Source organism: Abramis brama (assembly GCF_963993115.1).
Source record: "Abramis brama genome assembly, chromosome: 6".
Taxonomy (NCBI): Eukaryota; Metazoa; Chordata; class Actinopteri; order Cypriniformes; family Leuciscidae; genus Abramis; species Abramis brama.
The window spans coordinates 22689531-22716280 of NC_139968.1; the positions used below are offsets into that span (position 1 = coordinate 22689531).

The following is a 26750-nucleotide window of genomic DNA, read 5'->3' on the forward strand; positions in this document are numbered from 1 at the left end:
GGACGGCACGTCAGTGGTTTAGTGCACTGGATTCAAATGAACTGCTGCCAAAAAGCAGCTAACTATACAAGCATCACTGTCAGAGCTGGCGTCCTCCCTCTGCACCTCTATGGCTGAATCATTTCCTCTTCACAGGGACCTCTCCTGTACTCTTACCTTACTTTGGCAGAAATTTGACCATGATGAGTTTTTTTTTCCCCTCTTAAACCATGATATTGCCCTGGCACGTGTCAAAAATATGTAATAGCAGTGCTATATTTTGATTCTATTTTCTGTTCTTTTGATGATTAGCCGTCTATAATGGAATGTCTCTGTGAAAGAAGGGTTTCAGGATCGCCTCATCAGATTTCATGGAATTGCTCAAACTGGCCCTGAATATTTCATTGGCTGCTCCAGTTTTCACGTCCAGTAGAAATCAGTCAACCTCTCTGAAGTCTGCATAGCGCTTTGCCAAATCTATAAATCCTCCATGAGAAAAGTTGGAATCATGCTTCCAACGAGTTTTTTTCTTTTCTCAAAGCTGAACTGAAAAATTTCACTGCGGCAAAAATGCTTTGTCAGTACACAGATGTTAGAGGCTCAAACCGCACAAATAAATCAACTCTTAGATCTGGATAGATTTGATCTGGATTTACTGCTTTATGTTGACCACTGATAGATTTGTTTTAGCCAGGCCAGTAATTCGATATAATCTGCACCAGTCTATTAATTTGTTGAATTAATATATTTATTAATTATAATTATGTTAGTTTTATTCAGCATTTAATAATTTTCAAATGCTGATTTTGTTTTTCTTTGAACACAATTAAATACACTTTTTAGATTTTCATTCATATTACTATTAGTATTAAAATATCAATTTCAAGTTATTTATATTGTATCAATTAGCATTTTAAAAATAATAGTTTATAATTTAATTTATAATAATATTTTCATTCAGCATCACAGCTAAGCTATATATATGTGTATGTGTGTATGTATATATATATATACACACATACATATATACATACATATATACACACATACACAAATCCTTCACTTAGTATTCCTGGGTTTTTTTGTGTGTGTTTTTTTGCGAAGGAATGTGACTCATCGCTCTGGCAAATTGGTGAGCCGCCTCAATCTTCCTCAGACCGGCCTTAATTAAGAGCCATAATGAAGCAGAGCTAATGAGAAGTATTCTCTGCAGTGTTGCTGTCAGTGTTATCTCTTACTGAGATAACACTATACTGTATGGAATTAAACAAGAACGAGCGCTGAGTAATCAAGGAAACCTAACATTTACAGGTGAAGTGTTCAGTTTTGTCTTCTACTTAAATATCAATGGCTGTTTCTTAATCTCTCTTTCTTCCCCTCTTCGTCGTCTCATTCTTCTCGCCCTCCCTGGTTTTCTTGGTTCCAGACTGTGAGCGGCCCTTCTTCAGTGGGTGTTTAGTGGTGGAGGGTTCGGTTAAAATGCACCGAACATCATTATTCATCAGACAGTCGCTGAATGCTTTTGACAGCGTATGTACATATATTAAAGGCAGAATGCCTTACCTCAGCAGTCGCTTTCTGCAAAGGTGGTGTTTTATGTCTCTAAAGCAGTTCGATGAGCAGGACGGCATTAGAGTATCTAGTAGTCTCTAGGTGGGGGAATCAGCAGCTGTTTCATGATATAATCGCAACTGATACCAAATGCAGGAGAGAGACCCGTGGGATCGGTTAATATCTATTATAATTATCTATAACGTCTATGCAGTTGTCCTGAATATAGAAACAACATTCAGAGTATATTCACAGCCTCTGTTTTCAATAAGGTGTCCATGAAAGTACTGCAGAGAATGCTGCGGAGAATTTTGTTACCTTTTTTTATGTCATTTCTGACTTGAATGATCTGATAAGTTGAAAATGAAATGCTGGATTACATTATTTCATTACATTTTATATGAAATATTTTACAACAAATTATTTTTTATGAAATTAAATTTATATAAAAATTGTATATTAAACAAAATAATTGAATATATAATGTATTAGGAGCATTGTTGTATTACATTTTAAATAAAATGTTATTACTTTGTAAATTAAATATTACATTATATTAGATTTTTATAAAATTTGGGTTTTTAAAAAATATATATTAAATTGCATCTTATATTAAAATTAATTATTTTTTATGAAATATAAAAAATTATATTGCATTGTTTTATCACTTTTTATATGAAATATTAAATACAATTATTTTATTCATTTGTATTTTATTTTATATTAAATAAAAAAAATAAAAAAAATATGATGTATTATAAAATTGTATTTAATTTAAATACCCTTATATTACATTATAAGTTAAATGTTTAATTGACATAAATTACATTATTTTGATTACATTCCATATTAAATATTATAAATCCAATTATTTATTAAATAAATCTATATAATATGTTTTATATTAAATAAAATGTTATATTGAAATAAAATATTTGTATTAAATATATAATGTGTTATAGAAACACACACTTTAAAGAAATATTGCAAAAAAATAATTACGATAAATATTATAATATAATAACATAAATTATTCTATTGGCGCAGCCTTAAGGGGGTCGCACACCGGACGCGCCGCGCCGCGCCACGTCTTTTAAATTCGAACACATTATTCTCTATGAGAGTACACACACCGGCGGCGCCTTTCGGCGTCTGTCCGCGGCGCCCAGCAACGGCTCAGGACCGTGTTCAAAATCCTGCCGCGCCACAGAGCACCATTTACATAGTTTTATATTAAATTTACATTTATGTGTTTCAAACCGTAGTTAATGTATATACGGACTTCACCCTGTGCTGCAGTATACATTTAGTTTTATATTTATTTACAGAAATCAGAAAATTGCTGATGTTATCGGATTTTCAGGTGAGAGTTGTCCTAGACGTGGCGCGGCGCAGCGCTGAGCTGCGCGTCCGGTGTGAGACCCCCTTTATGGTTGACCTTAAGTGCTATAGTTTTGGCAATTTTTTTTATTGTTATTTTTTTTACTTAAAAATACAAAATGTTTTCTGAGGGTTATGTTTAGAGGTAGGGTTAGAGGATAGCATATACAGTTTGTACAGTAAAAAAAAATCATTATGTCTATGGAAAGTCATAGAACAAATGTGTACACATGTATATATTTGCATTATTTCTGCACTCTGCCATCTGGCTCACTAGATACTCACATTGGCCAATGAAGAACCCATATCGGTCCACTACTAGTGTGTAGAAAATACACCATACATGCATCTAGCATAAGCCTTGACAGAACGCATTAGACATATAGTGAAAATAATATGTGTGTTTTTGTTTTGCAGGCTAGAGAAGCTGACTGTTGTATGGCCAGGGATTCTCCAATAGTAATCTGTATTCTCATCACGAGAGCTGAGGGATTTAAAAAAAGCGTCAAGGACTCCTCTTTTCTGTCGTTTCCTCGTTGCTTCTGTTCTTTGGGAGCTGGTGAGAGTTGATATGTCTTTAATGGGCCGAGAGTGTGGTCGCAAGGTGGTTGTATGCTTTCTTGCTTGGTGATCAAGGTTGGTTGCATCACGTTTAATGTGCGTGTTGCGCATATTCTGTTGAGCGGTTCTTGGTGTGGTGTCTTGCTGTCTTCTCGTTTGGCTCAGGTTGGTCTCTTCATGTTCAGAGCTTTGCGGTTTCTCTTGATTGATGATCTTCATCTGTACACTTGTTCATACCCTGCTGAAAAGATCAGCTTGGATCAGCATGTTTTTGCTGGTCATTTCAACAGGGAATCTTATCTGGAATTATCCTTTACATAAAACAGCAAAAATAATCAGTATTTTTTACTTATCCAATGTTTCCATCAAATTACCTCTGTGGAATTGGACAAACTTCCTTTGTTTTCTCTTTTCTCAGTTTAACTTTGTTTTGAAGTAAAAAAAAAAAAAAAGTATTTATTCATTTTTGTATCATTTGTGGAAATCAGCAGAAATACTGGTATAGATTTTGGAATTTCTTAAATTTAAAGAAGTTATAACTCTATGGAATTGGGCAACATTTCTATTTATTCCTGTTTTTAAGAATACAATTTATTGAATAAAATTAAGTACATTTAATAATATTTTCCATTGTAATGTTTTAAAGTACAGTCATTTATTTTCAAATATTAAAGACTTATTTTTTATTCATATTTTCATTGCATGTTTGCAAAGCACTGATTGTAATAAACCATTTTACCTCACGTCAGCTTGTGTTTAAAAGTTCTTCATGAGTAAGCGATGTGGTCTTTTTCCCTTTCAAAGTCTACCTTTTTGTGTTCCTGACACGTTGGTTTGAATCCAGCCTGCGTCCCGTCCCATCCCGGTCTCTTTCAATAACAAGTGTTCGCCGTTTCACTTTCCAAACACCTGCTTGAGAATGCCAACCACACCGCTATATCTCTCCCTTCAAGGTGACATATGAGTGACAGGCCTCTTCCCAATGCGATTTTTGGTTTAGCAGGACGCTGTGTCACCGGAGCGAGATAGGGGAAGTAAGAATGAGGACTGGCAGGAACCTCTAAAGAGTTCCATATGAGAGGCGGCGCTCAGTATGCTGGAGTTTACACAGGGGACTCTCACACACACAAAGGCCCTGTCAATCATATCCCATCCATCATTTATACAAAACATCTCTGCTTAGAAATACAAAAGATAATGGTTTCATTTTCAGAAGCCATCCACCGTCAGGCGGTCAAAACATTCAGTTCCTTTAATACAATTTAAGGTTTTATTAATTATATTATTAATTTAATATAACTTTAACAAGTTAAATTCAATCTACCGCATTTGTGATAATTTTGTTTACCACAGAAATAAGGTTTGATTTGTTCTTTAGTTTAAAAAGGAAAAAAGGTTACAAATATGTACTAGACGTTCACTAGACCAAGAACGCAATCTTTACATTGCAATTTTATTTTTATTTTTTACGTTTTCATATTTACATTTATTTATTATATAATTATATTTCAATTATGTAAGTGCTTTAGCAAAAAAATATTTTTATATTTAAACTAAATAAATGACAACATTTATTTGAAGTTTTTTTTACTATAATTGTGATTTTATTTATTTATTTACTGATTGATTGATTACCATAGAAAATAATTTATTTTTATGTAAGAACCAAAAAAGTAACAATAATTGCGATTTCAGAAAGGCACTAAAAGTTGTAACTTTTTGTATCTTTTAGTTGTAACCAACTAAAACAGTAGCAAAAATTATGATTTAGACAACTTTTCATCTCAAATAATGTATTCATTCATAATTATATCTTAATTAATTAATTAATGTAAGTGCATCAACAAATTATTTGTAAATTTAAACTGAATAATTTTTTGGTTAGTTTTTTTTTTTAAATTACCACAGAAAATTATTTGCACGATTAACGATTATGCTGCACGATTATGCCAAAAATCATATATATATATATATATATATATATATATATATATTTATATTTATATTTATATATTTATATATTTATTTTATTTTTACACAAAAATTGTTAACACACACACAAGTACTGTGCTGGATTCTCTGAAGTAGTCGTGATTCGCCTCTCATAACATAACATGCTCTAAACACACACACGTAGAGTGGATTTTCTTTTGTAATCGCGGCTTTGAACGATAATGTAATCGTGGCATCCGTAATCGTAATCGCGATTAGAAATTCGTTTAGTTGTGCAGCCCTATTTCAACTCATCACTTTATTTTTAAAAAACGGCATCGCAGTTTTAGGATGGCACTAAAAATAAACAGTTGCAAAAATTATGAATTAAACTGATTCTCATCTCAATTGGTTTATTCATTTCATAGTTGTATTTATTTAGTATACAATTGTAATTAATGTAAGTGCTTTAATTATTATTTTTAAATTAAAACAAAATAAATTAAAAATGTACAAATGTGCATTACTGTAATCTTTTCTCTTTTTTTTGGTTCAAAATAATTTTCTGTGGTGATTCTGTTGTTTGAGCTTTAACTTTGTATTGAACCCATACCATTCCTTTGAACTGATTTGGTTGCCCTTTAGCTGTTCTGTGAAGAGCCCACTGAAACCGCGAGCCAATGATTCTGCCGGAAGCGAAACGAGATTATCATGACCGCTCAACCTTTGTCTTGTAGATCGAGTGCCTCCTTAGAAGCAGTGGCACATAAAGAGATGTGTCAAGAACGCCTTTTGTGATGCAGTGCCGTTCCTGCTGCTCTCCGGGCAGAAGAAAACGCTCCTCGATCCATCAGCGCTGGCTCAGAGCCGGCCCTCGTTTATCTGGAGCGGGACATACTGATCTGGGACCAGAGATAGGGTCGTAATTACCACTGTCTTCTCCCTAATGCCAGAGTTATGAGCCTGCTCCAGTCAGCCATTAATATCGCAGACACACACTCACTTATGCGCACCCTTCAGTGTGCCGCCCAAAGCCACGCCGCTGCCAGCAGTGTGAATACTTACCCCGAAAGCTCTGGCTGAGTCCCAGTTACTTGATTCTTTGTCGAAAGCATGCTGATACTGCAGATATGTTGAGCTGTGGTGCCATCTTTGGAATTCAGGGTTCGAATCCGGCTCTCCGTTGGTATGATTTCCTGTCCCTAGTGTTTAACTGTTTGTTCAATTCTAAAAGATAATTTATCCGCTTTCTCCGCTGTTTCTGTGGCCAGCGCTGTCTGTGTAGTTTGGTATTTAGGACAGTTTCCTCCGAGCGAGTGGGTCAAGGTCAGTTATTCCAGTGTTTTGGAGTGAAACCCCAGCGCTGTTTATAGGAGCAGTCTCTGGCGCTGTCCCAGTTTCCTCGTCTTGCTCCCAACACACACTTACCTTTGCAAAGATTTGGGTCTTTCTCTCTAGCTGTCAACAAAGACAATCTGCTTAGCCTTATCTGCATTGATAAGATTTGTTCATTGTTCTCACATTTTTTTATTATTATAATTGTTTGTTTGTCACTTACAATCAAATATATATATATATATATATATTACAACTTTTTTGAGTGTTTGGATTGGTTTGGTTTGGTTTGGTTAAGTTTTGTTTTGATAAGCCACAGTGACATGATGTAGCAACTACCACTGGGAGATTTTATTTTATTTCCACAACCACACAATTTTATGGGATGAAATGGGACACTTCAGTGTGTATGAGGACAGTATGCAATCAGTGCTCTCTTTTTATCTCTAATGGTTGTGTTCGGGTGCCTGATGTGCACACTCATTTACGACTACCGCTGTGTTCTGTTTGCCCGCATTTAAAATAATAGTGTATACAACATAAACAGCTCCTGGTGATTTGATTGTCCTTGTGTATAGAACACCCCCCCCCCCACCCCCACCCCACACCCCAGCGGCCTAGTTTAAAGAACAAAGCTTCTGTATTCTTTAAAACCCTAATTAAAGGCCAGAACTGCACTTTTCTCCATTACGGCGCTATGAAAATTCCCCATCTGCATGAAAACAAAGTAACCAAAGGCTGGAGGAAAACTTTCTCTCAAGCATTGTTCTATTTCTCGATATGTCTTCCAGCATCCACACAGATAGTGAAATGTAGGCGGCATCAAATGCAGCCTTGAGTAATCAAAGGCGTACTTCGGAAGGTCATGATGTTTTTTTTTAAAGGGATAGTTTAACCAAAAATATATATTCTGTCCACCCTCTTTTTTTTTTTTTTTTCAAACAATGAAAGTCAATGGTACCCAAAGTTGTTTTGGACCCCATTGACTTCTATTGAATGGATGAAAACCGTCCTTATCTTATTTTGTGTTCGGCAAAGAAAAGGAAAGCCATACAGATTTGGAACAACATGGGGGTGATTAAATGATAACAGAATTTTCATCTTTGAGACAATTTTTTGTGTTTTCACTCTGATCTTGTCTGCCACGTGTTCAGAAGGAGCTTCACGCAGAGTTGAGTGAGCCGTCTCTGTCTCGGTGGTAATGAATCAACCACACTCATTCAGTTAAACACCCACTCTCTTTCTCAGTTTCAACTCCCTATCTTCTACCGCTTAAGCCTGATCTGTCCGTTTAATTCACTTGTTTACCCCTCCCATCCCGCTCTACTGTCGGTGTCTGCGTCATGATAAACGCAGCCTTGATCTCTTTCCACGGTCACCGTTTGGCGTCAGCAGGGATGTCTTGATGCTTGAGTCTCTGCCTAATGTGATTTTCAATCCTGCAAATGGTATCGAAGGCATCGTAATGGTCCCAACGAGGTTTAACAATTACCTTTACGTTGCTATCCATCAATGAAAAACAAACCTGTGGCGTGTAAGTAATTTGTAATGGTGACCAATATGCCAATACATGTTGTTGCAGCTGCAGGTCTCTGAAGTATTTATGAAGCAGATTGCCCCTGGCGTACCGATTGTAGGGTTTTGCAATCTTTCTGGATTGAGCAGTTTGTCCTGTTTGTCCTTCATCACAGTTGTCGTTTAGCTTTAATATTAATATTCAATTTGTAAGCGATATCAGTATGCTGCTTAGATTTCGGTTAGACTATGATTTGCATTTTAAAGATATTTTGGATAAGGGTCAGAAACCTCTTGCCACTAATTTTATTATTGACTAGATGTCATTTTTTCATTTATAGTTCATTTTATATTTTTTCATTTATAGTTTTTGTTAACAATAATAACACTGTCCTGAAACTCTCAGACACAGCATCATGAGAGTTGATTGTTGAAAAAAGTCTATACTCTCTCATTCCACACTGCAGGCTGGCTACAATCTAAGGTTTTTTGCTGCAAACTGAAAACTTCAAAGGTCAACAAGCTATATTCTTATAGTTTGTGTTTGACTTGAGGTTGCCCACCCCCGATGTAGGAGGAAAATAGCTCATGTACTTGTTGGGCACTGTTTCATGCTCTCAGTTGTTGAAACTGCGCTTTGGTGCAGGTGTAATGGACTTGAAAACCAGACCACTCTGCCGTGATTGGGTATTCAGACGCTTGTTTCCTCTTGAATGCCCAGCTAATTTAGTACAGAGAGGAACAGGCACTGAAAGCGATTGAAATCAAGTCTCATCGAGAAAGAACTTCCCTGAAAAGAGCATGCTGCCTAATGCAGTGAAGAAAACATTGGCTAATCTTTAACATACGGATGTGGTTTTGCAATTCAAAATTTGTCAATGAGATGTACTGCCCAATGCAGACAAACAAGGTTGTCGCTGTCCGCCAGTTCGATTTGCCCCAGAGAGTGAGAGTGATGCATATTAGACACGCTATAAGAGAGCGAAGCCGCTTTCCCCTCTGAACTTGAATTGGCAATTCGCAAGTCTTATTTTACAACAAATTGTCCTCCGCTGACTCAACCCTCCAGCTGTTCACATGTGGAAAAGAATAATAACGCTCCAGCAGCGGCATTAACTGGAGTGCTTGAGTGTGTGTGTGTGTGTGTGTGTGATGGCAGGAGCATTAGGAAAATGGCAAGGATTGGCAAGCAGCACTTTGATCAATATGCCATTATGTGCAGAAAACGCAAGAGGGCCGAGGATCGACCCCTGACTCCCACCCCTCTCAATTGTGCATGGAATTCGAATAAATGATGTTGTACAGGAATTTTCAATTAGTCACCACTTTCCTCGCACAGGAGCATTTGCATACCATGCGTCTCGTCTTTTAATGACCACACACACATTGCATAATTTATGCGCAAAGTCAGGAAAGGTTAGCCGGATCATGACGTGGAGGAGACAATTTAGGGTAATTATTAAATCTAATGCAGGTTTATCTTCCCTTTATTTGTATGTACAGAAAGGTTTCAGGGAGAAAATGACAAGGGAAGGGGAGGGTTAGAGACGCTGAAGCATGTAAGAGTGAGTGTGATACTGAGCGCACACACACACACACACACAACGCTGCTCTCTTCACCGCTCGGTGTTTTCAGAAAGAGCGCCCACGCCGGCTTGCACAACACCATGACTTCTCACCTCCGGTCAGTCTGGTTAACGGCAGCACATCGCTGACGGACACACAGGGTTGTATGGATACCGTAAGCTCTGGTGTGGAGGTGTTCTAAAGGATGGATCATGGTGCCAGGTCAGTGTCCGATTCGTCCTGCGCTGCTGTGTGACAGTAGGGACGGTATGTGTGGCAGTGTTTAACCTCTGTGTTTTGCATGCACCTGTGTGTGTGTGTTTTCATGCTCGCTAATGCACAGCAGGGCTTAAGTCAGAAGGGAGCAGCGCACAAACGGGATAATTCAGACTCTGTCAGTTTTTGCAGCACATACACTTTGTGCTCTCGGTTGGGATTTGTATAAAGTGTCTATGCAGTTTTACAAAGCAAAAACCTTGAAATAAGGTGACTCTCTCAGCCTGTCTCTCTCTCTCTCTCTTCCTGTTTCTCTTTATACCGGTCTCTTGCTCTCCCTATTTATCTCTTTTTGTGTGCTTGTCTTTCTATCTTCATACAACATTTCATATTTCTCTTTCTGCCTGTCTGTCTCTCCCTCTCTATCTCTCCCTCTTCCTGTCTCTCTCTCTTTACCGCTCTTGCTATTTGTCTCTCTTCTTGTGCCTGTCTGTCTCTCTCTCTACCTCTCTCAATCTCCCTCTACATGTCTCTCTCTAACTTGTCTCCCCCTCTTTTTGCATATCTCTCTGCCTTTCTCAATTCTCTTTCTCTCTCTGCCTCTCTCTCTCTGCTAATCTGAGGGCTAGTCTGCATACACAATGTGTCTCTCTCTCCCTGCCTGTCTGTCTGCCTTTCTTTCTGTGCCAGTCTTTCTCTCTTTCAAATCTCTTTCTCCCTCTGCCTGAACCTCTACTGCTCCCTGTCCCCCCTCTCTCTCTCTCTCTCTCTCTCTCTCTCTCTCTCTGTTGAATAGGGCAATGTGTAAAACACACTGTCCTATCAGTTTCAGAAATCTTTACATAGCTTTTTCTCAAAGTAAACACCTTGAGCAAAGGTCTCTCTCTCTTTCATGCTCATTTTTTGCTCAATCTTTTCTTTCTGTACCTCAAAGTACTGTAATTCATTCAGTGCTACACTACTGGCTATTGTTTCTAGCTGCATACTCATGAAAGTGTCGTTTTGAAATATGAGAGTGCCATGATTGAGATATTGACCCATCCCTCGCTCTCGCTCTCTCTGTAATATGTTATGTTGAAGTGGTTGTCTTGTGATATTAGAGCTTCAGTTGTAAATGCTCATTGCACTATGTGTGACTCATATATTTGACTCATAAAATACTTTAAAATTCAGGAATGAGCTCAATAAAGCAACATGCACAAAAGTCTGTGTGGGACCAGCCCCAGCTTAAATAGCATGGAGTACTAAATGTTTTAATGAAAAATGCAGATGTTTTATGGAAATGCAGAAAGGTCTGTGTGTGCTTTTAAAGTAGGGTAGGGTAAAGAAAAACAAATGTTCATGTGTGTGAGGGCTGTGTGTAAATCAATCCTACACCGCACTTTAAGAGTAGACTTGTATGTTTACATTTATTTGGTTCATCATTCAAACCAAACATATAATCATGCAGTGTGTGACAGTTTGAAGATCGATTGTGTCTTAAGTGCTCTGCCCATTTAAGATCTTAAATTAGCCACACAGTGTCTCTCCCTACGGCTCTGTTCCATAAACCTGGCTGCCTTGAGGCATCAAGGTATCACAAAAACTTATAACTTACCAATTTAATGCGCTACATAGTCAGCAACTCGACATGGGAGACTCTACTCAATTGATATGATGTTAGCATGTCGCTAAGCTAATGCTGTGATACTCTACACATAAAAATCCATAGCACACATTAAAGGTGAACTAAGTAACTTTTTTTTACCTTAACCGAACAGCTTCGGAGTCATTGGAATAGTTATATGACTTTTTTCGGGTTGAATGGTGGTCGTCTCGCACCCCCCAAGCATCTGTGAGCCAAAAAACCCACCCTTGCAACTTTGAGCCAGCGAGCCGCCGGCTGCAGCGTCAGGATATCAGGTCTCGCGATGTAACGAATTGCTTTACGGCAAAAAAATCTGCTAAAATTCTGTCATTATTGCGCTCCCTCACGCTGTTCGAACCCGAATGAAGAAGACGTTTTAAAGAATGTCCCATCTGCTTTGATGTCGTTAATCTACTAGCCTCTGGTATCTGAGAGTCGCCAACGAGTTTTTCGACAGTGTTGTCAAATATCTATTCCGAAGCTGTAGGGGGAGCTCTATAGAGAAACCTGCGAGCAAAAAGGGAGAATACAGCGAAGAAATTCCCGAAACTGCATAGCCCTGCTTTAATATTACGCTTATTAATCAAATAAACCACTAAACAAATAACGTTTTATTGATACTTTAAGTATTGAGTGAAATTTAAGTAGTTATAATTAAAAATTCTCTCACTTTGTCTCTGTGATGCTCACCTGATACATGTGGTGCTACCTTAATGGTACCTTAATGTTGCTTGCTTTTTGAAATGGCCTTCTTGCCCTTAAAATGCTGCCTCTGTAGACTGCTCACTAGAGCGATCCTGCCATGTTGCAGCAGTTGGTCTCTCAGGTCTCGCACAGACTGATCATCTGCTTTCCCCTCTTGAGCCATTATCGAAACATCATCTAACCCAGCCGTCACAAGACTCTGAAGTGTTCATCTCATCTGGTGCAGCGCTGAGAGCTGTAGCTGCTTAATAAAGATAAAGTGTGATGATGTTTTACTAAATTAATGTTATCTTTAGCAGTTTTGTACTTTTCACTGGCTAAGTGTTAGGTAAACCCTCGTAAGATGTCTATTGAGTAAAAGGGGCAGTTAAAAATAGTTTCAGCTTTGATTTTTTGATGTTTTGTAGCAGGATGTTTAGGCAGAACGTAGCTTTGAATTTGCTACAGTACTTGCTTGTCAGTTAAGGATAGTATTGGGGGGATGGGCATTCTCATTCTAGAGAGCATATGATTGGACAAAAATCTGTGAAGTGCAGGATGAGTCATCAGTTATTATGGTCTGTTTTGCCTGAAGAGAATGTAAATTTGAAATGCGTATTTGATAAAAGTGACTTTAGCCAACTTTTAGAAGTACATTAGCACATAGATAGCTCAAAGTTAGCAGAGATGGCCTACAAACAAGTCCAGTTTTGGTTTTTATTAAGTCAGAATTGTTGATGTTTTTATTCTCAGACTTGGGAAAAGTGCTGGTTTGTTGATTGTGTAGTAGAGGTAAGTGTTTAGGAGTGTGTGCGCGCACTGATTTGACTGCTGATATGAACACTGCAGTGAACCGATAGACAGTGACCAGTACAATGTGTGTGTGAACAAGCGAGGCTGCAGAAAGAACAAAACACACTGCAGTGATGGTTCGCGCACGTACACACACGCTGCAAGCATTGACAGACGAAAATGCTCTATTTATGAAAGTGCTTTCTAAGAGTGTGTGGCGCTGCAGGCACAGTGCAGAGATTTCACACACATCAAGAATTGCCGTATAGACAGAAAGGGCTTTAACCACAGCTAGCCACCTGAGGAACTAGACTTTCTCTCTTTCTGTCTCGCTTTTTCCATCAGCTCCTTTTCCATTTTTCCGTGTTACCCGTCCTCTTCTCATTTCCATGTTTCTTCTGTTTTTGTCCTCTTTGGTCACAGTAAAAAGAATAGTTCACCAATATATATATATATATATATATATATATATATATATATATATATATATATATATATATATATATATACACTCACCTAAAGGATTATTAGGAACACCATACTAATACTGTGTTTGACCCCCTTTCGCCTTCAGAACTGCCTTAATTCTACGTGGCATTGATTCAACAAGGTGCTGAAAGCATTCTTTAGAAATGTTGGCCCATATTGATAGGATAGCATCTTGCAGTTGATGGAGATTTGTGGGATGCACATCCAGGGCACGAAGCTCCCGTTCCACCACATCCCAAAGATGCTCTATTGGGTTGAGATCTGGTGACTGTGGGGGCCATTTTAGTACAGTGAACTCATTGTCATGTTCAAGAAACCAATTTGAAATGATTCGAGCTTTGTGACATGGTGCATTATCCTGCTGGAAGTAGCCATCAGAGGATGGGTACATGGTGGTCATAAAGGGATGGACATGGTCAGAAACAATGCTCAGGTAGGCCGTGGCATTTAAACAATGCCCAATTGGCACTAAGGGGCCTAAAGTGTGCCAAGAAAACATCCCCCACACCATTACACCACCACCAGCAGCCTGCACAGTGGTTACAAGGCATGATGGAACCATGTTCTCATTCTGTTCCGCCAAATTCTGACTCTACCATCTGAATGTCTCAACAGAAATCGAGACTCATCAGACCAGGCAACATTTTTCCAGTCTTCAACTGTCCAATTTTGGTGAGCTCGTGCAAATTGTAGCCTCTTTTTCCTATTTGTAGTGGAGATGAGTGGTACCCGGTGGGGTCTTCTGCTGTTGTAGCCCATCCGCCTCAAGGTTGTGCGTGTTGTGGCTTCACAAATGCTTTGCTGCATACCTCGGTTGTAACGAGTGGTTATTTCAGTCAAAGTTGCTCTTCTATCAGCTTGAATCAGTCGGCCCATTCTCCTCTGACCTCTAGCATCAACAAGGCATTTTCGCCCACAGGACTGCCGCATACTGGATGTTTTTCCCTTTTCACACCATTCTTTGTAAACCCTAGAAATGGTTGTGCGTGAAAATCCCAGTAACTGAGCAGATTGTGAAATACTCAGACCGGCCCGTCTGGCACCAACAACCATGCCACGCCCAAAATTGCTTAAATCACCTTTCTTTCCCATTCTGACATTCAGTTTGGAGTTCAGGAGATTGTCTTGACCAGGACCACACCCCTAAATGCATTGAAGCAACTGCCATGTGATTGGTTGATTAGATAATTGCATTAATGAGAAATTGAACAGGTGTTCCTAATAATCCTTTAGGTGAGTGTGTATATATATATATATATATATAAAGAGAGAGATTTTTTCATATTTTTATATAATATGTATTTTTGTATAAAACTTTTTACTGAAAATTGTTGACTGACCATGAGCTGGTAAAATGCCTGAGGATATTTTTATGAGGATATTCTCTTTGTGAGAAATCTATAAATCTCTGAATCAAGCATTACAGCCTTGAGAGAGAGAGAGCTGCTTATTTTTATTGCAGAAAAGTGAAAGGTTGCGCTGCATGAAAACTGCAGTGGGACATCAGCAACTCTGCAGAAATGGTTTGTCTCTTTGATCACACAGGACAAGTTTTTATGCGTTGTTGTTTCAGCAACATGCTTTTAGCAGTGTCTGGTAGCTGAGCCAATCACAAGCTTTCCTTACACCTATAAGGTAATTTAACCAGTCGCAAGCTTTCTTACTCTATATCAGTTACTATAGGAGCAGTGTGTACTGTATAGCTTCTGTGCTAATCTTACCAAACCCAATTCATCGTTTTCAGTCATGTGACCGGCGTGGAGCCCTGGAGGGCAAAACATCCACAGAACTGCAGCATAGGTTTGTTTTAAGTCACACATATTTACTATAGATCACATCTCAAAAGAAGAGAAACAGAAATATCTGCAGGTTTTGGGCACTTGTGATTCATACAGCACCTTCTGCAGTATTTTAATCACTTAAAACAGTGGGGCATTCTAAAACGCCTATAACGTTAAAAACACTTAAAGTACTTTAATATGCTAAAACGGTGTAATCATCAAAAGATCAAATTCAGTACACACCTTATTGATTATGCATACTGCATGCGAGCAGATAGATTATGGCAAGCCGTTTTAACTTTTATTCATTTCCAGGATATGAATTGTTGATATCAACAATTACATTTTTGATATCAGCAATTACATTTTTTGATATCAAAAATGTAATTGTTGATATCAACAATTTAATTGTTGATATCTGCAATTATATTTTCACTAGTGAAATGTCACCATAGGCTGCCATTCAAAATCAATTGTTGATATCAAGAATTGATTTCTTACTAGTAGAAATATAATTTTTGATATCAATAATTACATTGTTACTAGTAAAAATGTGAATTACTGATATCAATAATTCAATTGTCACTAGTTGAAATGTTTATTCTTGATAGCAACAATTGAATTGCTACTAGTACATTTTTTCATTTTTGATATCTGAAAATGTATTTCTGATATCAATATTATTTCAAATATCTAAAATGGCCTTCTTACTAGTAACAATCACATTCATGATATCAGAAATTAACATTGTCACTAGTGAAAATGGAATTATTGATATAAAAAATGAACATTGTTACTAGTAGCAATTCAATTGTTGATATCAAGAATAGACATTTCAACTAGTGACAACTGAATTCTTGATATCAAAAATAAACGTTTTTACTAGTAAGAATTGTATTTCTGATATGTGAAATTGGAATTTCAACTAGTAAGAAATCAGTTCTTGATATCAACAATTGATTTTGAATGGCAGCCTATGGTGACATTTCACTAGTGAAAATACAATTACAGATATCAAGAATTATAGTTTTTACTAGTTGAAATTCAATTGTTGATATCAAGAATTATCATTTTAACTAGTGAAAATTTTAATTGTGGATATCAAGAATTGCCATTGTTACTAGTGGAAATGTAATTTCTGATATCAAAAATAGCCACTGTTACTAGTAGAAATCTAATTCCTGATATCAATAACTATAATTTTAACTAGTGAAAATTGAATTGTTGATATCAAGGATTCATATCCTGGAAATGAATAAAAGTTAAAACGGCTTGCCATAGATAGATAATAGTTGATTTCTTTATAATGGTTTTCATGGAAAAACGCTTAACGAGAAACTGCGTGTTGCATTTATATTCTGGGTTCATCTGCTCGCAGCTCTGTAGTATGCATCATTAATAAAGGAGTATATTGATTTGGGTCTCTAGTATTGTCTTACTACTTTGGTTCTTATATACAAACTTGGTAAAAATGACTGGCGGGCAGTGGAGGAAAGCCTTGTTTTACCCACCAGGTGGGCATTTCTTTAAGGATGTGGCTTAACGTGAAAACTATAAATTGCAAACTTACTGTTTTCAAACAAGTTTCCATCTCTTATTGGTCTGAAAGACAAACAGCCCCGCCCAAAACTCACTCCATTGGTTGAACCTTTGTTGCTATGCCAGGCTGGTCAGAATTCTCAAACAAACAGAGCAATGATTTAACAAACAGAACCAGTGTTCACACTTTCAGGTGCATCAACCTCCACATGGTTTACTTACAGTTGGCTCTGCATATAAAGTATTTTAACATACAGAAAATGTACACAAATTACACACAACCAATCAGAGTCAATCACGTTTCCAATACAACGTTGACTATTTCATTGAGGTGCCTCACACACATCTGCATCATGTCCCCTTACTCAGGGACGGCCAATCAGATTATCCCACCTCCCTCCAGCAGAATTCAATCTAAGAGACAAATATTGAATTATCCCAAGCAGCACCTGCACGTCCCTCTTGATTATAACCCTCCACACATCCGGCCCTGCCTTATCAACATCAAAGACCCGAGCTTACCTGTTCACCAGACCCATTTGGCTCTCGGTTTGAATAATTAATGGTGATTATTGTTATTTTTCAGCCTAAGATGTTTGTAGTATTAGACTTCAAAGGCAGCGCAGCCCCTCCATTTGCGTCACGCTGTTTAATTACCTCGGCGTGGCCTTGTCATTCATCTCCGTCCATTCATAACGCAGCCTTGATGGAGCCGAATGAAAATCCCTTGAGAACAGACCCTTCCCCTGTATTGGTGCACAATATACAACAAGCTTTAGCTCGTAACATGCTGTTTGGGGATCAGGAGAACCTTTTATTATACATAAGAGGCTGTTTGTGTGTTTAGTACAGAGCAGGCCGTTTTAAAAACGAGCACTGGCATTGAGAGAAGACAATGAGGGTGCCAGATTTATTTGTTTATTTAATAATATTAATTTATTATAATTATTGTAAAAAAAAATGTTTTTTAAATAAATGTACCTTTTTGTTTTGCATCCATCACTTTAAAAATATGAATGGAAAAAATTATTTATTCATTACTTTTTATTTAATTTATTACGGCCTGAGCACCGGTGCTAAAGCCCTATTGTTTTTGGCATGTTTTTTTATTTATTATTTATTTATTTTTCTCCTTTAGAGAATTCACCTGTTTTTGAGGCCTTTGCCATGCTCGAAAAATTATAAAACTTTGCAGACACATTGGACCGGCAAAAAATATAAAAGTTTTGTAGTGCTTGGGTATAGTCGAAGTTTGAAATTTGGTGTGGTCATTGATGATGGTCGGAGGAGGACGGAGGTCATTGAGGACAAAGTTCACTTGGTTTGGAAAGTCAGCCATCTTGGATGGAATGTGCAATTTTTACAGTACATCTCACACTGTTTTGATGGTCTTATCATGGCTAAATATTCATGAAAGTGTAGATTTAGTACATCTTTTGATTTGAAACTGCAATTCTGGAGAGACATGCCTTATCGGCTCCACAGCGCCCCCTAGTTCAAAAATGCATATTTGGTCCCTTTGAAACACTCAAACTCACAATATTTTGCACACTCATTGAAGCTTAGCAACATTTAGCAATTATTTGGTCATTTCTTTTGGGTGTGGCCACTGGACTCCTATTTATTGCTGTGGTTGCCACAGATTTTGTCTGATATTCACAAATTTTGGTAGAGACATTGTCCTCAACATGATAAACATATTTTTTTATTTACTTGAGTTTTTAATTTATTTTCAAGTAAGTATTTAATCAGTATTTTAGTATTTAATTATTTAAATATTTTATTATTTTAAGTCATTATATTATTTAAAAAAATAGAAATTTAGATGTTTATCTACTATTCAAGCCAAGCGTAACTATGTTGAGATCAATATATCTACCTTTACCGTGAAATAAAATGGCTCGAATTGCCCACCCGTAGTGTGCGCAGGTGTTTTTGCTCAGTGTATTTGGCTGGGTAAATTATTGAAGGGAATAATAATACAAATAATACTATAAATAGGTGTATGGAAAGAGACACAGAAGGGGAGGAAGCGCTCAGAGCAAGGGGACATGTCAGAGACTATTATCATACAGTCAAACTCCCGAGGGGGTGCGAGGTATTGCATTGTTCTTCATGTAACAGATACTTTGTTTTTATTATTTTTTTTTTTTTAAATTTACGAGACCTCTTTGTGGTGGAGGCATTGCGCAGTTATTAAGATCTGGGATAACTGTAGGTTGTAAAATCAAACCCCTCATGAGACCACTGTGTCCTTGAGCAAAGACAACTGACCACAAGGTTTCTGTATAAGGAACGAAATAAGTTAAAATATTTACTGTGTTTTTAGTATTTTAACTTATTTAAATGTATTTAATTTTATATATATAAAAAGCCATGTATCTAAATTTCACGCTCATGTGACATTGCAGTTCTTCATTATCATGAAAGTTTATTATTTGCATGCGTTTTAAAGCCATATCAGTCTAAACTTCTGATAGTTCGTTTTCTGAGCGCACACGTCCCAAGCACGGGCACAGCAAGCTGGCTGTCAGACGGCAAAAAGTTTGAAACCACCTGTACAAGGCTACATCATCCTTCCCTGCTGTATGATTGAACATGAAAATCAAATATTTCCCAGCCTCTCCTCCATGTTTTACCCTTCCCACAGCGCAGCTCATCAGCAACAATCCTCAGCGCTCTCTAATTAAACTAGCAGCAGCTGACCCGCCTCCCCTACAGATGTGTTTGGTTTCACTTCGCACGTCTTTAGCTATCAGAACAATAATGTGCCAGTCAAGAGGAGCTGAAAAGTTGGCATGTGTCAGACAAAAACATACCTCTGAACCTCCTTGAAGGGTTTCCTCCACCCAGAGTTCACAAGCGAGTGAACAGCGCTCAGAGTTTTGCAGCTCATCAGCGATCCTTTGAGAGGGATGAGAGTTAACAACTGTTATGATCTGTGCGGATGCAGCCACGCAGTATATAGCCTTGGTTTGAGCAAGCAGATCGATTTGAATGCATCAGCCGTGAAAGAGGAAAGTAAGGAGTGCTGTGATTTCCCGAGGCCTTGATGAAAGGCTAATGTAGACGGATGTGAAGGTAGAACATGTAGATGCAGTAGTGTGCTGTCCTGGTATCACACTGTGAGCAGAGAGAGATTTAAGATGTTTAAGTTTAAGATGTAGTTCCTCCCACTTGTGGGGTGAAGCGAAGATATTCTCCATTTAGACTAAACTCCTTATGAATCCTTGGACTCAAGGATATAACTAACTAGTCATAACTAGTCATACTAGATATAACTAACTAGTCTGTATTAGACTGCTTTACTATATTGTAGCTACGGTACTGGTTATTGGACAAAAAGCTACATGCAAGCAGTGGTTCCCATGCACACTTTTCATATATAAAATGTTAATTATGTTTGTAATTGAAAGATGATATTTTGGTGCTTTGTATATTTGTCATTAAAACGTTTTATGATGTCAAGTAGCGTATGTAAAAATTCAGCCATTACGAAGACTTTTTCGGCCATTACAAATACTGGTTATCAGCGGATATTACAGATTTTTTTAAATTTAGTTTCAAAATTGAATTACCTTTGCAGTCATCTACTACCGCTCACTTGAAGTTCGTCTTTAAAAGAAAAGAAAAAACCTCATTTATCACCACTGTTAAATGTTATCTTTAGCAAATCTCAAAATGAATATTCACTTTCATACTGTACATTTATAATGTTGTAATTCAATGTTGTTTTAATGTTATATTGTTGTTTTATTTTCAATTTCTTTAGAATATTTATATGTGAACAAAAATTATTGGTTATCGACTATATTGTGATTTCATAACTGTTAAATGTCAAGACTTTCTCAATGCACTTTAGAGTGTCTTACTTATATTTATGCATTTTCTTCTTGTACTTTTCTGAAGCATCTGCTAAATTAATAATTGAAGGTTGGGAACCACTGATATGTAGAATTAACACACAGTACAGGTACCACAGTAAATAAAAATCACATTTTAGTGTCATACATGTTGTCCACGCCATAAAAAGGGTCCTTTTTGAACAAATAGCACTATAGGGAGCAACTTTGCTATTGAATTTCTGTGCTGTATTTGTGCAGTGGAGTAAAACTGTTGAATAAGGCCATGTTCCCTTCTCATTATTGTAGTTTATGCACACCGTCTGGCACACAAAGTCCTTGAGCTTATGCCAATATCTCTCTGGCACAACTTTTCCCTCAGTGTAGATGGAGGGTGACCTGTAGTGAGGGTCCGGAAAATGATGAAGGGCCAGTATTAGTAAAACGATCTCCGTTTTTCTTCCCTTTCTCTGAATGATGCGTTGATGGGTTACCAGATGCAAATATATTTACTATATGATATCAAATTTAGATGTTCCTCACAGAAAATTTAGTTATTTTTTTCGAATACACTGAAACTTATGAACAGCTGCCAATGAAGTTTATGCTTTTTTCCAGCATATAGGTGTAGTTACAGTGCCAAAACTAGGCGAACGTTGACCCTTTGGTCTCCACAAGTCATTTCTGCGTGCCGATTGGCTGTCTGACCTCTAATAACTAGGCAGTGCTACACGCGTGAGCTGCTATGCGATTCATAATGTGATCAAGGATGGGTTCGCTGCACACCTCTCAATCAGGATAAAAGTCTTGAAGGTGACTCGTCTTTCGCCTGAGGCGTAAAACTGAGGTCTTGACTCTCTGTGGTCATTAAAAATCCCAGGATGTCCTTTGAAAAAGAGTAGGGGTTTAACCCCGGCATTCTGGCCAAATTTGCCCATTGGCCTCTGTCCATCATCATGGCCTCCTAATCATCATCATCATATATACTGATTGGCTTCATTACTCTCTTCTCTCCACCAATAAGCTGGTGTGTGGTTGGTGTTCTTATGCAATATGGCTGCCGTCGCATCATCCAGGTGGATGCTGCACATTTGTGGTGGTTGAGGCGATTCCACCTTTCCATATGAAAAGCGCTATAAGTGCCAAGAAAAGCGCTATATAAATGTAAAGAATTATTATTATTATTCATGGTTCTTGAGGAGATTTTCTCTCGTTCCTTCTATTAGATGGTGCGGCTGCCTTAAGGTCATTCAAATGTTAGTACAGTATTTGCTATCATGTTAATAGTTTTTGCTGTCATTTTTCCTTGTACAACATCCCTTGCGGTTTTGAATAACCCAGCATCGATCTTTCATGTCTTCACGCTGGCGCAGCATTATAAGCAACATGTATGGGTCAATAAAAGGACAGGGTTTATCCTAATGCATAATGAATTTTCTTGAATTATCATGCTGTCTAGGGTGCCAATGAATGACATCCTAGATGCTAAGCTCATGACTTTTAAAATCAACTGGTCTGATTTGAAAAGTGCTTACACTATAGTATGAACAATAATTTGGATTTCTATATGAATGCATATATGGAGGTGTTTCCCACTCCTGATCATACATATTCAAATTTGTCTTGTTAGAATAAAATGTACTCAGAGCGGAAACGTTAAGACTAAACTAATGATTGATGATCTAGTAATAATTGGTGATCCACTGAAAATCCACAAAAATCCCTGGTGCCAAATGTAGGAATTAAGCTCTGAAATATTAAATCTCACAAGTTAATTTGAGCACTTGAATTGGTCGGAAAGAATGATTGCTTATTTAGATCAGTACAATGTCAACTTTTATATCGCAAATAAGTAAATTAGTGTGCTATTGACCTGCTCTCCAGATCAATGTCACAACCCTTTCTCTTAACCCTAGTTTTTAATGCAAAGTACCAGGCTTTGTGCTAGGGTAAGTTTATTCTTAATTGTTCCTCTAAATGCATCAACAAGAATCTTTTTTTAGAGCCCCAAAAAAAGCATAAACCAACAGCAATATCCGACTAACACTTTTCCTGTTTTGCAGATGAGGCGTAAAAATATCTTTTAATGGACTGCAGCAGTTATGAGACACAGACAGAGCCTCTCTATTTTGACCTCACTTACATCTCTCACTTTATCTCTCCTCTCTTTCCTCACACAGGAGGTGTGACACACTCACTTCATCTATTTGCCGAAGTTTTATGTCACTGCTTCTGACCCTAAAGCTTTTAATTAGGCCTCTCACATGGTAGCAGTGCTCTCTTACGCGCCCCCAAAGAGCTAAACCGCTGTGTAAAGGAAACGGGGATGAGCTTTCATATAAATGCGAAAGGTCACAGATCCCCTCAAGTACATGCGACAGCTGTGGTTTTAATCAGAATGGCTGCCGTGCTGCTTTAAAGAGCTACGGTTAGTGTCGCGTGGGATTATTGAAGTTTGAAAGTGTATGAAAAAGTTGTTAAAAGTATGAAACATCTTCTCTGACCATCTGCCAATGTCCTCATTTTGTTTAGGTATCTAAAACCAGCAAACAAATTGCCAGGTTTTCTTTGATTCCGTATTGCGAAGTTCCCTCATGGTTTCTCCTCAATCAAGTCCTAATTGATGGTCCGTTGTGGTTTAGAAGTGCCAGCGAATCATCTCCGTCTGAAGTGTTTTGTCTCTTTATGCCCACCAGCAGCACATACAGTGAATTTTGATAGCACGAAAACTGAAGAACCCTCAAAAAATTTCTCCATCCATTGAAGTCTTTTGAGATTCATGAGAAGCAGCTGGCTTGGAAGATTATCAAATGTTCCCGGTGCTCAAGAGTCAAATCACTACTTTCCTTTAAAGTCCCGGCTCAGCCCCCATTTCCATAACAGTCGTATAATGCAGACTTTTGAGATGTGAGACGATCACTTTGTCCCTTTTGCAGGAAGTGCCGCAGGATAACCAAGGCCTAGTTTTGATAGGAGCTTGTGTTCGGTCAGCTAAGGGTCGCTTTGACCATATTAATATGCTGCTGTTTGAAAACGCACGCGTCGATTAAATGCTGAAGGTCTTTCTCCCAGCTGTTTACCATCGTGTGAACATGAAACAATTACATGAGCTCTGTAAGTCAAGATGTAATATCACCTGAGCCTTGAGCTGTAAAAGATTCATTTCTGTTCTCCACTCAACCTGGGAAATCTCTAGTGCCGCATTTCGTTTTTTTTAAATTTTTTTTTATTCTTGTCAGAGAAAATTTAAATGAGTCTAGTCAACCTTAGCAATCAAAAGGGCTCTTGAAATTCCCATCCATGTGATGCTCTAAAGTTTCAAATAAATAGAGACGTGTCTGCATTCAACATGATCCCACGTTTGGCGCCAGTTTACTGCATGCATTATTTGCGATCAAGAGGAAGCAGTAAATTCACATTAGGTTAGAATAAATAGATTTAGATTGGACTTAAATTCAATAGCACTGCATCTGGTGACATAACGTGTAATTGGACGCCACACTAGGCTGAGTTCCCGGATGAGATACCGAGGACGTTCTCGAAATGAAAAAGGGCTTGCTCTTCAAGCCTTGGGGCTTTTCAGATTGAATGTCAATACTGTTTACTATACTCTGCCTGATGGACTGAATAGACGCTCATGTAAACAATACCTTTATCTTTGTCCTCTAGGAAAATAATTGCTTTTATTTCCAGCCCTATTCCCTATCTGACATGTCCTCTTTTGCTTTAGAGGTGATCAGGCAGAGGTATGCGGACCTGCCAGGAGAGCTGCTGATCGTGGATCTGGAGAAAGACCGGAACGGCTTGGGCCTCAGCCTGGCCGGGAACAGGGATCGTTCCTGTATGAGCATCTTTGTGGTGGGGATCAGCACTGGAGGGCCGGCCAGCCACGACGGACGCATCAAAGTGGGCGACGAGCTGTTAGAGGTGAAACTCTCACACACACACAGACATTAAGTTGTTTGTAGTGGTGGGTGTTGAATTGCTAGGGTGGAGCTTAGAGAAGGTGAACATCTTCAGCTTTCCGACTAACTTCCGAACAGTATTTCTTCATCAACGCAGAAAATATTTTTTTACATTATTTGCTCATTAGCAATTATTATAATTGATATTAATTGGTATTAATGAGTAGCCAATAAATATTATATATATATATATATATATATATATATATATATAAAAATTGGTAATATAATTTATAATAAAATCAAGATTATGCTAAATAATAATATGCATTCTCATTAATATGAAATGATTATTTTTAGTCTATTAACATAATGAATAAATTGTTCTAAAAATATGAAGTTATATTAATTAATATGTCACTTATTGATTTATTATTTGTATTAAAAATGTCATTATTTACTATTATTTTTATGCATGTTCTTGATTTTATTATAAATTATATTACCAACCTATATATATATATATATATATATATATATACACACATAAGTGTGTGTGTGTGTGTGTGTGTATGTATATGTATATTTAATCTCAAACAATTAAAAATAAATATAATATTTAACTATTAAACTAATATTAAACTACCCATTAATATTAAATGATTATTTTTAATCTATTAACATTATGAATAAATTGTTGTTCTAAAAGTAATATATAATTTAATATACAATTACTATTTCTTCAATATTATTTATAATTAGTTTTAATAAGTGACATGCAATGATTAATTAATATAAACGATTCATTATTTGTATTACAATATATATTTATTTAAACATATATTAAATTAAAACAACTGTCCCTACCAATTTTTTAAACAAAATGACTCTAACCTATGGTGAAGTCCCGGTGAGGAATTATGGGTCAGGGCTCAGGATTTAGAAGCTATCTATCCCTCTCTCTTTCATTTTTTTCCTTTCTCTAGGTAATAGCCTTTTCCTGTTGAGCCCCTTGTAATCCAAGGGGAAAATGGCAGTTCCCATCAATTTCTTTCTCATTCTGGTGTAATATTGAATGAAGCATGGGTCGTCTGGGTCTCGTACAGGCAAAATCACTTTGAAACTTGAGGGACATGGTGGCCAGGCTCTCACTGTTCTGGATGTGGATCATGTGGTTCCTTTATCTCTTTCCCTACCTGTTTATACCTGTGCCTGAGCCATCTATGTGCAAACGAGAAGTGCAAGATTTTGCCTCAGACGGCCGGATGAATTTCAAATGAAGCCACCTGCCCTCGGTTTCACTATCTCTGTCTGCTCTTGCTTATCACTTTCTCTGCCGCCTCCTCCTGCTCGCTTTATCTCTCTCAGCTCCTTCCAACGCCAGAATCTCACCACAAGACACAATTCATTGCAAAAGTTGAAACGGCAATGTACAAGACTGATAACGTCAGTTCACTTGTACATTCATGTTTTTGTACATTCACATTTTTAATGTTTTTATTCTGTAATTAGAACTGAATTGGCCACACCCCACAGGAAGTTGAATTTGAAATTTAAATGACAAGAAGCAATTTTTCTTTCATTTTAAATAGTGCATTTTTGTAACTCAATAAAAAAATATTTAAAATAAATCTTGATAACTATATTATTTATGAAAAATAAATTAAATCCAAACTTATACAGGTGATTAATAATATCATCTAATATTTCTGGAAATAGCCTGCATGTTGTGTGTATTATAATATTATTATGGGTAATTCATATTTAAAGGTGCATTGTGTAATATTTAGGAGGATATGTTGATAGAAATGCAATATCATATACATAACTATATTTTCAGTGGTGTATAAAGACTTTACATACTGAACTGTTATGTTTTTATTACCTTAAAATGAGCCATTTCTATCTACGTACACCACGGGTCCCCTTACATTGAAATGCGCCACCATGTTTCTACAGTAGCCCTAAATGGACAAACGTGTTTCGTTACTATGTTCTTCATGCAAAGAAGCTAGCTAAAGTCAGCGAATAAAAAACTGACATGATGAACAAGTAA

The 26750-nt window shown here is 37.3% G+C and overlaps 1 protein-coding gene across 7 annotated transcripts in view; it reads left to right on the forward strand.

Annotated features, from left to right (window-relative positions):
• patj (PATJ crumbs cell polarity complex component) overlaps window positions 1–26750 on the forward strand; it is a 115870-nt gene that overhangs the window by 63870 nt on the left and 25250 nt on the right. For all 7 annotated transcript variants that reach the window (XM_084116597.1, XM_084116602.1, XM_084116599.1 and 4 more), the window contains exon 31: window positions 24520–24716. In XM_084116597.1, coding sequence (XP_083972723.1) covers window positions 24520–24716 — 197 coding nt within the window. The remainder of the gene's footprint in view (window positions 1–24519; window positions 24717–26750) is intronic.